Genomic DNA, 13,627 nt, shown 5'->3' with positions numbered 1-13,627 from the left:
CTGCTTTCAAATGAATGAAATGGCTGTCGCTGAATAGGACTAACTTTCCTTACGGTACCGAAAGAAAAAATGCTGGGAACGACTCTTAAGCTAATTCCAATTTTACAATATTATATAACTTGATAAATCTCCACCAATACCCTTCATTTTCTATTGCTCAGAAAATGTGCAACCATTTCAGCATTTTACAATTTATCAGAAGTTTTCGATAACCTACTGCAGTCGTTGTGCAAATTCACAAGCCTTCTTGTTACTGGAGAGGTATATATAACCCGGGGGGCAGTGGGTTTACCAACTGACGGTATGTGCGACGAAAACATTGGCTTTTAGAATCGCACCCTTACAGTGCAGAAAAAAATCGGTGAAATTCATACCCTTACAGTGCATTTTTTCAAATTTTAAACTCTATTAGAGCAAAAAAAAATCAACATTTTCGAGCAAAAATTTGCAATTTTTCCCAGATTTGCTGAAATTTCCACCCTTACAGTGCATTTATCAAAAGTCCACCCTTACAGTGTATTTCTGATATTTTGAAAAACATACCCTTAACCGCCGCACATACCCGTCGGTCAATTTGCCTGACTGCCCCCCCCCCCCGGGATATATAAAAGTTTTTAGAGACTATGGTCTTATTCTGTACCAGAATGTATCTCACGTTTATCGTTTCGTAATACACTCTGTGCGCATTGTCTGTTTGATAAAAAAAATTCTCGGACGGAAATCTCTAGTATGATTTATAGATAGCAACACTTCTCTCGTCGTCTCCCCTGTCTCACCCGCACTCCATCGTAGCGGTCGGTCTGTATACAGATTAGGTCTTACTCGCTTCTGTTAGCAATTTCCAGCCATGGGTACACATGAAATTGTTCCCAACGTACTTTCTGTGTTCATGCCTTTGCAAAGTTTTTGAAGAGCATTTTTGATTCTTTGATATGTGATAAGATTAAAAGATTTTTGTTTTTTTCTCTTCCAGGCTAGCGACAATTTGCCTGTTCTCTTTGGCGGCAACCTGAAAGCGCAGTTGAGTGCGCGGACGGCGTTCGCTCTAGCCCACAAGTACGGAGATATTCTACACGAGGGCTGGCACAACCTTTTGATTTGTTTGTTACAATTGTTGAAAGGGAAAATGCTTCCAACATCGCTTACAGAGGTTAGTCTTATATGATTTATCAGGATTTGCATATTTCACTTTAAAGATAAAGTCGATTTTTTATGTTGAAACCCTAATTGTTTAAAAACACGTTTTTACGAGTTCCACGCCAAGCAGGTTTTTAAGTGAACACTGCCAAACCACCATGTTCAGTTAATAACCTTGAACCAAGCGTGAACTCGAACCGGGAACCCCTAAAATTTTGACTGAGTGATATATTTCCGAGTTCTTATCAATAATTGAATGCTGCCCATCAAAAGTGCGCTGATAATAACAAACTATGCATCTATTGTGTTTCAGGTAGAAGACTTTGTTGACGGGAAGGTCAGTATCATTAAGGAGGAGCCAAAACCTGTTACGAAGTAAGTGCACATAGTTTCACCGCAAGAGGTTCCAGTACTTAAGCTATCACTCAGAAGCCACTTGTTTCGTATATAACTAGCCCAGAAACACTGGATTGAGAGTAACATTTACCGCTAGATATTGAAAAATGTACCAAGCGAAAACAAATAAATCACTAGACTCAATCCTTCATTTGGAGTACAAATCTTAATGTTCCACTTACTCTTGATTGCCAAAGGACGATGATACGCCTCCAGCCTCCGGCTATTTCTTTTTGGCATAAATTGTCCCAGGGAGTTAATGATTCCACCGAAACTTAGCCCACTTATTATAGCAAGTAAGGCATGACCCGGCTGGGGGTTGAACCCACAACCTTTCGCTCCGCAGCCGGATGCTCTACCACTGCACTACGGTCACTTATTATTTACGAAACGAAGACGAAGTCAAATCTGAAGAAACAAATTTATTCATTTTATATACTTTTTGTTTTTACCTTTAGACAAGACAATAGCGGTATGTTGAGTGGTATATTATCTTACTGGACAACCAGTGATACGTCATCAAGATCCACGCTCACAGCTGAAGATCGAAAAGCTCAAGAAAATGCTATCAACTGTATAAAGGTTTGTATGCTATTGGCGTGCTACTACTAATGATGATGTTACATAAAAAAATACTGGATGAGGTGCCTTTAGTCCTTGTAAAAAATTGTGCTAATCTAACAGAATCTGACCCGAAGCTGACCTTACAAGCTGGAAGTTTGACACTTCTTTTTGTCATAACGCCAAATAACTTTTAAAGGCCAATTTTTGTAATGATCCATTTCTCCAACATCTCTCCAATTGCACTTTGGATTTTTCGATATCTCATGGAAATATTAAACTGATATTCATAAGCAAGTCAAATTCCTGAGGATGATTTCGAAAGCTGGAGAAAATCCTTTAATTTTACATTTTTTTTGCAATATTTGTTTATTAGGAATGTCGCCCAGAGAGCATTATCACTGAATCGAAATTCTTACGTGGTGAATCTCTGCAAGAGCTGGTCAAAGCACTCATCATCTCATCCAAACCGGAACATTCTTACGAATCTACGGACGTACCCTATGATGCGGAAGCATCCGTATTTTTTTTAGAATTTCTCATCGAGATTGCACTTCAAAATAGGTTGGTTCGCTTTTATTTCTCTCAGAAATCTTTGATATCTTATTCATTCCCTCCAACTTACCCTCAGGCCAGTAAATAAGATTGGCTTGCAATTCTTAATATTTAATTTTTCAAAATACACAACGTGAGCCTTGTTTTTTTTCATTTTGAAAATGCAAACTTTTCCTGATCACTGTACTGTACTTTTATTTTGCTTGTGTGTTATAGAGATCGCATCTCGTTGTTATGGCAACCATTACGCGAACACTTATCCAACATAATTATCAGTGCCCCGAAAGTAAGGTAAGTGCTCTTCTCAATCGACACTCGAGAAAGGTGAATCGATTTTTCTTCTTTATCAAACCCATCTCCGTCAATGGTCAAGGTTTTCTTGATTCTCTTGATATCTGTAAATAGACCCAATAATATTTTAAAATTCATTGCCGTAGGTTCGATTTAAGCTAGCATGTTTTACTTCGATGCATTTTCTAGAAATCTCGTACATTAAAGCGATTACTGGCTTCCAAAAAATTCTGATTCACTACTTGTCTGTCTTCTTTTCAGTTTCTTGGTAGAGCGTGCGGTTGTTGGTTTATTACGATTGGCCATCCGCTTGATTCGTCGTGAAGACATCTCAGCTCAAATTCTCATCACATTACGAATTCTACTCATGATGCACCCAAAGGTAATTCTCGTTGCTTTTAAACCACAAATATCTTAAAGATTATCTATTAGATAGAGCTCTGTCTTTCTCAAGCTAGGGCAGTTGAAGCAAAATAATGTAGGTACCATCTTTACTGAGTAAATACCACAGCATAGACCACAATTCAGTACCGGCAATTTGTCCATTTGGAACAAACAACTGACAAGGCATGAAACCAGGAGTCGATAGAATGGTATGATGAATCGATTGATCAAATGGTACCGAACCGTCTACTCTGCAAAGATTGTGTATTATTTTGCTCCAGCCAGGTGGTACTGAGTATAGCTTTTCTAGTGTTCTACATAGGATATCTTTGAACATTTCGTTCTCAGATTTTTCGATTTCACTGTGATTTTACAATTTTAAGAATACACAGTTTGCAAATCACACTTTTACTCAAAATTTTTTATGTTCGAATTTATTGACACTAGTAAAGTTATCAGCTGTAAGATGTAAAGCAAGTAACATGGGAATAAAATCACGTGAACTTTTTCGAGCAATCACATGTTTTGACTGCATTGATATAATTTTGCAACCCCTGTATTGAGCTCTTCTGGTGAACTAAAACATGATTGATATTAGTTGGTTGATCTAGTGATTATGTTATTATTTAGGTTCTGTTGAGTTGCTCAAAACAAATTTCATACGGTTTACACGAGTTGGTGCGTACTAACGCGTCCGATATTCACTACTCACGTGATTGGATCACCATTCTGACCATCTTACAGGTAACACTTTTTGTTTTATGTGGTTTTGAACTTTAAATTAAGGCTAACTCTATTGTGCAATTCTCCATTGCTTCCGCCTGTAAATTTTTGTATAGTAGCCGCTAATGGGCTGTTCTGTAAAATTTCCATACAGGGGGGGGTGATGATATGAGCCCCCCCCCCCCACTGGGGAATGGGTTCTACTCCTTCCGAAGTAGGAATTCCTCCTTTTTCAAGTTGGAACGCTTAGCTCTTTCTAGACACCGCTGGTTCTGTGCACGCGAGACACAGATACCATGATGCATAGTGGTAACACTCGAACTGCGCGGGAGAGCATATAGCTTGTTGCAGGTGCAGAACGGGATGAGTGACACCACAATGTCTGGCATATCACCCACACTCTTGTATCAGAGTAGTGGTACCCTATTCCCCTCGTATGGGTTGACCCGGGCGAAGGTATGTTCACTAGCCAAGTGACCCGTAGTACTACAGTGGGAATCGAACTCGGACCTCCCAGAGGGTAGACGAACCTTTTCAAGTGAAAACAAATTTCTTGGAAAAGTGTAGATACCCACTGGAAAATGGAAAAATTTGCAAAAAAACCCTTGGAAAAAATTCTTTTCATGTCTTAAAGTGAGGGTGGACGAACTAAAATCAGTTGTTCACCCCCTGAAAATTCAAGAATAACTTTTTACCCCCTGGAAAAATGAAAAAACACTTCTTTAGACCCCCTGGAAATGTTCGTCCACCCCCTGTATGGATATAAAATGGAATGGCCCAATAAAGTCTGTAATTATACAAGCAAAAACGTTCAAAGTCAAATATATTGCAGAAGAAATTTCAAGTGCTTGCAACAAAACCAGTTCAATCTTTGTAAAGCGTCGCAGACAGGGTCCCGTGAAATCTTCTCACTGTAATCGTAGCTTTATTTCAATCGCTCTGATGTAGTTTTCTGACCAGCCACCAGGCTCGAACACATATTGACATGACATTCGTAGGCATCGATTTGATTCTGATACCAGAAATAGTGATCATTGGGGCTTTTTAATACTTGTTAACACCCTCGGAGGCAAATTTTACATGCAAGCATTAAAAAATTGCGGTGTTTTTATAATTTTGAATCTAGAAAAGCCTTTTTTAAACATAATTAAGACCAATAATAGACCGTTGGGGGGGGGCTATTATTTTGTTTCGACTTGGTTTTAACGGAGGTTATTAGAAAGAGCTGACTGTGTTATTTTTATAGGTTGTCGGTGCTGGCGCTAACCCACCGATTGTCAAGCCAGGACCCTGTTTAACGCTTGTGTCAGGTGATCTATACGCCCAGCAGGGCGGTCAACAGCAGGGCGCCATTCAAGAAGAAAGGGTAGACACAGAGACAGGCGAAATTTATCAGACTGCAGAACATATTGATCGAGGTACGTGTTCTTTCTTTGTTGAGCAACAAGATTATCATGTCTAGATCTTTTATAAAAGCTTATTCCATGCTCATAGAGTTTATTGAAAGTCTCGACTGGTTGCGGACCGGTATTGGAAAAATCGATAGAATGAAATCTATTTACAGTGGAAGCTCTCTTATCCGATTTTCAAGGGGAATTGGATTTTCATCGAATAAAGGAGTGTATTGAATGGTAGAGCGTCGCTTATGAGAGTTTCTTTTAAACGGCGACTTTCAATATTATCGCATAAAAAAAGTACCGAATAATAGAACGTTGGATAATTGTCAACTGTAGTATTTTTTTGGCAATAGGCGCGGAAGCACCCAACAACACCGACGAAACGAAGAAAGTGGACGAACAATGGCTTCTTATCAATAAGAACGAAGATGAAGATCTACCTGTCAATCAATTCGACCTCACTTTCAAAGAAAAACTTAACAAACATGACTGCAAGGTAAAAATAAGTGATCCGATTCCTGTCTGAGTTAAGTATATGAAGAAGATTTCTCCCTCTTAAAATCCGGTCCAGTTTATTAACTTTGAAAACATTTTCAGCTGTTAACAGAAAAGCCCGTTATTTTGCCTTAAATGAGCTGATTTCAGCTGATTAATTCTTCTCTTGAGAAACAATTTTCGAGAAATGCAAAAATTTAGTTTCCACCGATTAAGTAGAAATTCAATTATTTTTCCATAAATTCCAGGTCTTCATCAAAGCCTCGTCGTCCATCGGTTTCATTGTCCGAGATATGGCACATGTCCGAGATTTCAACATTTTCCAATGTATATACGCCGTCCTTCTATTCGGTGAAGCCAGTAGCAACGGTGGTTTAAAATATAAACACGAAGAAAAAACAATCTCACAGATAGAACAGGAGAAACGCCAAAACCCTCCGCCAAAACGCCCTACCAAGAAGAATTCACGGCGCCTTGCATCGCCTAACTCTGATCGAAGGCGGCAGGGCGGATCACAGGCGGATCAACCTCGTTCTGAAGATGAAATTGAGTTTGATGAGAACACGAGTAATATTTATGATGCAATCTCATTGCAGTTGTTGGATTTAATGTACGCACTTCATACGAAGGCATCTAAGATTTTAGGTAAGTGATGGATGTCCTCCACACTCAATAGGTAATATAAGATTTATAAGCACAAACAAAATAAGAACATGACGCTTAGATGGCCAAAATATTAAGAAGAAGTTGTGAACATTTTAATGACACAATGACACCCCATTTCTCAGGAAACTGCACAAAAATACTAAAAAAATGTTGAAATTAAGAACAATGTATTAACATTTTAGACTTAAAACTAAAAAAAGCTGGAAACATCCTAAATCTTGTATCAATACTTTCAAAATTGCATATTTTTCAGAGAACTTTTTTGTTTTTCTTTTCTAGGAAATATGAATTGGTTGGATTACAGTGAAAAACAAACTGCAGAAATCAAGATGAGGTGGAGCAGTAAAGAAAGTCTGGATCAATTACCAAGTACCTTCAGAGGTTTATATAAATTTCTATTTCTCATTTCCAACTTATTAGTTGGGAAAATCAGATGGTTTAAGATCTATTGCCTATAATTTCCTCCCATGATCCTGGACTCTTTTCCAAAGTCAGGGTATTCATCAACCTACAAGTTTTTGACTTTTAGCAAGATATTAGAATTTTAACGTAAGAACCCATTTCTAGAAATTTCAAATCGTTATTTCTGGACTTTGCAACGGATTATCTCTTTGACACTCATTGGTTTATTTCATTAGGTGACGTTGACGATGAAATGTCGTTACTCTGGGTCAAATGCTGGTGTCCCTTGCTCCAAGGTATCGCACGCCTCGCTTGTGATATTCGACGAGACATCCGAATGAACGCGCTTACCGTCTTGCAGCGCTCTCTTCTGGCGGAGGATTTACATAAGCTGGCGGCCTCTGAATGGGAGAATTGTTTTAATCAGGTAAGATGGTTGAAAAATGCATTTCTAATTTTCTGAGATCGATTTTAAATCTCTTTGAAAACCTGGTCAGCGATGAATTAATTTGTATTTTGAGCAGTTCATGATCTAAAGCAGTTAAAATGATCTAAAGAAACTGAGAGAATTTGATTTAGTAAACAAACTGTGATCTCTTATTTTAAAGATGTCTATTGTTAACCAAGTTAAGAATTGTGGCAAATTCCAAATTCAACTTACTTTGTGATTTTTTAAAGGTGTTATTCCCAATGCTGGCAAGCTTGTTAGAAATCCCAGGGGAATTGGATCCTACTGGAATTGAAGAGACTCGTATGAGGGCGGCCACCCTTTTATGCAAGGTAAAGGCTCATTTCATTGTCTGGACTCATGATATTCATGATGTAATGTTTTTATGTGGAAGTACCAAGAATAGGCATGGCGTTAGCTTTATTGTTTAGATTCAAAATCAGCGGCAAACACACGGTTTTTTTTTGTCTTATGTAATGAAAATCAGGAATTAAATGTTTAAAGAATGCTTTCCTTTTCAACTCAGAAATTTGAACTGATTTCTAAATATTCTACTTTCTCTCCTTCCCAGGCCTTCTTACAGCATTTGAATACATTGGTATCCTTGGCAACGTTTACAGCATTATGGATGACCATTTTGGATTTCATGGATCGATACATGCACGCTGATAAAAGTGATCTCCTGGTAAAATTGTCATCATTCAATCTTTCCCATCAAATTGGAAAACAAAAATGAAACGATAGAAGGATTTCATTTCATTTGTGAAACAAATAGAAACGTGTTTTATCTTGACCTCAAAACGAAATAATTTTTCACTGAAATTTCACTGAAACCACTGTTACCTCCAAAACTTAGCTTAGACTTCAATATTCTTTGTGCATAAGCGTCAAGTTTATTCAGAGTGTGAATATCAAATGAGCTGCAGATAACCAAATTATGTTTTATATCTGAATTATGTTTCTTCCTTCTCAGTTCGAAGCTATCCCAGAATCCTTGAAGAACATGCTACTGGTAATGTCGACTGCCGGCATTTTCGAACAGCCATGTGCTGATGGGGAAGATGGCGTACCAAGTAGCGCTGCAGAACAAGAAAAACATCGAAAGTATTCTGCTCTGTGGCAGGTAATCAGACTAGCCGTATTGTATAAGGGTTGCGAAGCGATCCAGACTCCACCTCAATTCGCAAGTTGCTAGCAAAATAAGAGAACTCTAAAAATCCCTCTCATAAAGCCGCTTTAGAGACAGGAGGGTCGTAAGAGCCTTAATGCCCCAAACACACCACATAATCCACGGCGGTACAACACCCACCGCGCGCCGCCTGTGCATCGCTCTTTTTTCCTTCTAGTTATTCTAGTGTAAATGGTGCCTTAATAAAATCGAACGATCGAACATTTTTATTCGAAATCATCAAAACATAAAACAAAAACAAAAACGTACAAAGATGACTTGTTGGTTCTTGGGCATTTTGATTTATTTCTTGACAAATTCGACAAATTTGATTACGTCCGTACTTCTTTATCATAGAATATCTACTTGGTTTTGCAAGGTAAGTTTCGTTCACTAAAAGAGCACTCCTCCCGCCCGCGTGACTTGCAAAAACTTCTCCTCATTGATTGACTTTATTTGATACTTGATACTTGCTGTTAAAAGTCAAGGGATGATGAAGATCCTTTCTGTCACCGTTCAAACTAATTTTTTTCCATTTAACAGCAAAATAAACATTTAAAACCGAAGAACCACTGCTTAGATTGCTTAGATGCGTGCCGCCCGCGCGGCAATTTGATCAACTTCAGATTATAAGTCCGTGTTTCGGCTTCCGGTAATTTTGTTGCTGTTCACTGCTAGGGTACACCATTTTAAAACGGTATTTTTCGCAGTCCTAGCTACCAAACCGAGAAAGTTTTCGTAGCTTCAAGCCAAACCATTCAAGGTCATTTTGATAAAATCATCGGTTTGAAGATGTGATTTATATAGCAAATTTTATGGCAAATTTTCGCTTGGGATAGAAGTTAAAGGTACGTGCACAATATAGCAAAACTGCTTCGCTCATAAATTCGCTTCGCAAAAATTTCTATTTGAATGGAACGCTAAAGGTTTTATTTTTACATAAGTGTTCCCGTTTCGTATTGGGCACATATTTCATAGCAGGACAGTGTCTGTCTATTATTATATTGTGCTAAATAAACAAAAAATTGTTTTTCTTTTCCTCTGTCTGACCAATCTTGCTCCACATCTGTCAATCCAATGTGAAAAAGCTTGTAAATCAAATTGATTAGTACATAGTGGGCACCCCCCCCCTTGAAAAAGAGGGGGGTTTGAGAATTTTACTGAATTTAAAAGAAGAGGGGGCTTGTGAAAACTTCAAATAAAAGGGGTGGCTTGGACAAAAAGAGGGGGTTGAATAAAAAGAGGGGGGTTGAGCTAAAAGAGGGGGTTGCCATTTTTAAGGGGGGACTTGATACCCCTCTGCCTCTGAGTAAGCAAACGATATCGCTCTTATTTAAAAACAACACCTTTAAGGCCAACATTCCACGATGCTATCTTGTTCTTTGGCTTTAGATGAGTTCAAACTTTGATTGTTGATAACATGTTTAAGCCAATTCATGGGTTTTGAAGTACACGAAGCTACTAAATGTGAAAAAAGACTCTTTAACTATTCGCATGCATTTTTCAATTGCTCCGGTTGATTCACTTGCTCCGGTTGATTCACTTGCTCAGCCAATAAACTTCGTTCATTTAGGTCACGTGGGAAAGAATCGATTGCTTCTTACCAAACTTACGTAACGATTTAGTAGCAACTCAATCACCAGTTTCCATTCGCGCAATATCACCCCCTGAACCAGATATTCCTTTAGGCATGACTATGCACACAACTGATGAAAATCAGGGGGTACAAGAACAAGAAGATGGTCATGTGTCTCCAGTTCCTGTTCAAGGTACGTAATACGTTTATTGTCCGAAACAATAAATAAGATTAGGTCGAGTTAATTCCGCTCGACAAGAGTAAGACATTTTTCTTCGCTACTGAGTTAGGTTACTCAATACTTTTTACTTTCAGGCACCTGTTGCCTAATAGACCTCTGTACGGTTTTTAGATTTTTCGATTTTTGCCGACTCTAGACTTTGTTAGAACCTTCTTTGTGCTAGACTACAGATCATCCCAGTTATGAACTTTGTGTTTTGCTGAGTTGAAGAGTTGACTCGAACACCTTCAGAAAAGGGGAAAATCCGTCTTTTATAAGTGACGAAGTTTTAGTCAAGCCAGTAAAATCGATCCCACAAAATGTCAATTTAATGTTAATCCAAGGTCAAATGATATAATTAATTGTCACACATCATTTTTCACTTTTTTTAGAGTCAGTAACAGAGAGACCACCATCACCGGAACCGCCCACTCAAAGCATGTCCGACTTTCAATCAATCACGCCCTCGACACCGCAAAGATCGGCCGGAACAAGTCCTCTCATGTCACCGGAACGAGCCGCAAGTCCGTTACTAGCCGATGATCCTCTCTCACATCTCAATATCAAACTTCATGCACCCTTACCGGTATTAAGCCCGCCCGGTAGTGTGCAACCGATACACGAAACGCAGCCGGCACACCCGGTACCCATTCTCCTTCCTTCCTTTAATTCTTTACAGACTTTAGGTTCTCCACGGCAGAGTGAGAACTCATTAACAACCTCCGCGACGGAGGGACAAGGAGCCTCCTTGGATACGTCTAGTTCTGCGGAGAAGAGCACCATCTATGATATTTAATAATTGATTTTTAAACTAGCTTTTAAAAGTACTACTGCATGATATGAATTTTGGGTCAAACAGCAATGCCTTTAAAACCTTGTTAAGGGTTAATACTTCATGATTTTTATCATATATCGGTACTTTTTTTAAGAATTCTCTGTTTAGAGTTTTTAGTCTCTTGTAGTATGGGGATTTTATTTCAGCTTCCTTTTCCTTAGATAGGTAGTAGGGTGTTTTCTTTTGGGATTTAATAATTTTCTTTGTTGTGTGTAATGACTTTGATTTTTGTGAAAAAGTAAAAAATACAAAGAATCGGTGACGATTTCTTTTGTAAGCCTTTCATGACCATCTTAGTACGAATTCACTTTACACTCGCGTCCCGGAAATTCTTGATAAACTCAACGTAATTTATTATACGGAAACGCTCCAAAAAAAAAAAGATCGGCTTTTTTCCAACAATTTTATTTGCTTAAAATGCAAAACTGGTGGCGATTTGCGTCCGCTGTTCTTTCGACGTATTTCCGTATAAAATATTCCGTTATGAATATTAGGAATACTTTCAAATTATCCACCAATATTTGATGTAAATTATTTTTTTTCGAAAATCATAAAACTCTCATCCGCTTTTTAAAATATTTTTTCTTAAGGGCTACATACACTACACAATATATTGTCAGGCAATATATTGATGATATATTGCTGAATGTCGACAATATATTGAAAAGGTGTCCGCAATATATTGTCAGCTCGATTTGCAATATTTCAACAATAAAGGGGAATTGTTTACAGAAAGAAAATTCCTTTTTATAATAGAGTACCAGATGTTTACTTCGTACATTACGGTCCGCAAACCATATTGTCGAATATTGTTCGTCAATATATTGTGTAGTCTAAGTAGCCCTTTAGTATTTCTAATTTATCTATATTATAATAATTCTAAATGATGCGCTGCAATGGCTTTATTTCGCTCAAGAGTCTTTTCGTTTGAAAATATTGTCGGCTTGGGCCATTAATGATGATAAAAGGTTACCCTGAGGAATCAGATATCTCGAATAAGCCGGTGCTTAGTTGAAACTTTTAGAATACACGTGTTTTTATAAGAACATTCCAAATTTTTGAAGCTTTCTTAGCTTTCTGAGTTTTAAGACTTAAAATATTTTTAACGTGTATTGCTGTTGATAATTTGCATAATTTTTGGTATTTCCAAAAAAAAAGTGGGTTTTATATTCCAGCGTAACAGCCGTTCTAAAGTATAGCAAGAATGCATTATTAGGAAAAATGTGAATTTCAAAATTATTTCGGTTGGCTGCTGGTACAGGAATATTTCCACCAAGCTTATAAATTTGTCTAAAAATATATTTGTTTTGTTTTTATTCTGATATTACGATATCTGTAAAGATAATAATTAATTCAATGAATAGTATTTTGATGTATTTTTATTCATAATGACAAAGAATATGCCTAAGTATTATTTTATTTGGGTCAGACTACTCCAGATGTACAAACTTTCGAAACGTTTATTCAATGTTACTCTTTTTATTTGAGGTAGAAAAATCGCGAAATTTATGTCAGACATCTACTTTCGCGAATCGAAACTTTTCAATTCAAACTTTTTTTATCTTACTGCAAGGCTGAAATTTGGGTAAAAGTTTTTTTGCTTTGTAAATACACGGAAGATTTTCATGTGCGAGATTCGAAATTTTGAGTTTTGTATTCCGTAATATTTCAAAGACTCTGACATATCTACTTGAAAGATTGATGAAGAGTCGAAAAATAATTCATCAGACTGCTCGATTAATTCTTTTTATCATAAAGATACGGGACGAGATGGAGTTTTTACAAGCTTTCATTTGATTTGGTTGGTCGTTAACCAGTAATAAAACAATTTTGTTACTTTTTCTAAAGAACGCGTCATTCTTATTACTTCAAATGATCAATTATTAAAGTATCTTATAAAAACTTCATCTCATCTGAAAGATCCCCCAAATTTGCAGTCCTACCTTTCGGGCACGGACCACGCTCTTGAATCGGGCGACGGCTTGTAGAAAATATGATGGTAATTCTCATGATCAAAATGGCGAACGTATTTGTTATTCACCCATTAAATGATTTTAGATCTTACTCTAATTTATTCTTGAAGGACAAGTCAAACTTAGAGGAACGCAAACGGCTTGTGTGACTTAACCTATACTGCTCTTTCAAATGGTAGCTATTAAAACTCCGGAAATCAGTTCAAAGTGATGAAAGCAATCAGCCTATCAGCACAAAAATAAAATTGAGCCGAGGTCAGGCTTGGCAAGTTAAAAAATCGGTAAAAAAGTTAAACCAGAAATTCTTATCATGGTATTTTATATGTTAAGGGCTACATACACTACACAATATATTGTCAGGCAATATATTGATGATATATTGCTGAATGTCGACAATATA

General features: G+C 37.4%; 1 protein-coding gene across 1 annotated transcript in view; it reads left to right on the top strand.

Annotated features, from left to right (window-relative positions):
- The window catches only part of LOC136806574 (Golgi-specific brefeldin A-resistance guanine nucleotide exchange factor 1-like), a 28,215-nt gene extending 16,918 nt beyond the window's left edge, over positions 1-11,297 (top strand). Inside the window, exons 24-41 of the mRNA XM_067063163.1 lie at positions 162-261; positions 974-1,150; positions 1,451-1,512; positions 1,992-2,115; positions 2,471-2,658; positions 2,866-2,940; positions 3,202-3,322; positions 3,955-4,068; positions 5,294-5,465; positions 5,798-5,940; positions 6,188-6,584; positions 6,885-6,986; positions 7,244-7,434; positions 7,686-7,787; positions 8,027-8,140; positions 8,429-8,578; positions 10,197-10,392; positions 10,812-11,297. Coding sequence (XP_066919264.1) covers positions 162-261; positions 974-1,150; positions 1,451-1,512; positions 1,992-2,115; positions 2,471-2,658; positions 2,866-2,940; positions 3,202-3,322; positions 3,955-4,068; positions 5,294-5,465; positions 5,798-5,940; positions 6,188-6,584; positions 6,885-6,986; positions 7,244-7,434; positions 7,686-7,787; positions 8,027-8,140; positions 8,429-8,578; positions 10,197-10,392; positions 10,812-11,215 — 2,932 coding nt within the window. The 3' untranslated portion in view covers positions 11,216-11,297. The remainder of the gene's footprint in view (positions 1-161; positions 262-973; positions 1,151-1,450; positions 1,513-1,991; positions 2,116-2,470; positions 2,659-2,865; positions 2,941-3,201; positions 3,323-3,954; positions 4,069-5,293; positions 5,466-5,797; positions 5,941-6,187; positions 6,585-6,884; positions 6,987-7,243; positions 7,435-7,685; positions 7,788-8,026; positions 8,141-8,428; positions 8,579-10,196; positions 10,393-10,811) is intronic.
- Positions 11,298-13,627: the final 2,330 nt, after the last annotated feature.

This window comes from Clytia hemisphaerica, unplaced genomic scaffold (assembly GCF_902728285.1).
Source record: "Clytia hemisphaerica strain Z4C2 unplaced genomic scaffold, Clytia hemisphaerica genome assembly, whole genome shotgun sequence".
NCBI classification, from domain to species: Eukaryota; Metazoa; Cnidaria; class Hydrozoa; order Leptothecata; family Clytiidae; genus Clytia; species Clytia hemisphaerica.
The sequence above is the reverse complement of the archived record's forward strand: the minus strand, read 5'-3'. Positions and strand labels throughout refer to the sequence as shown.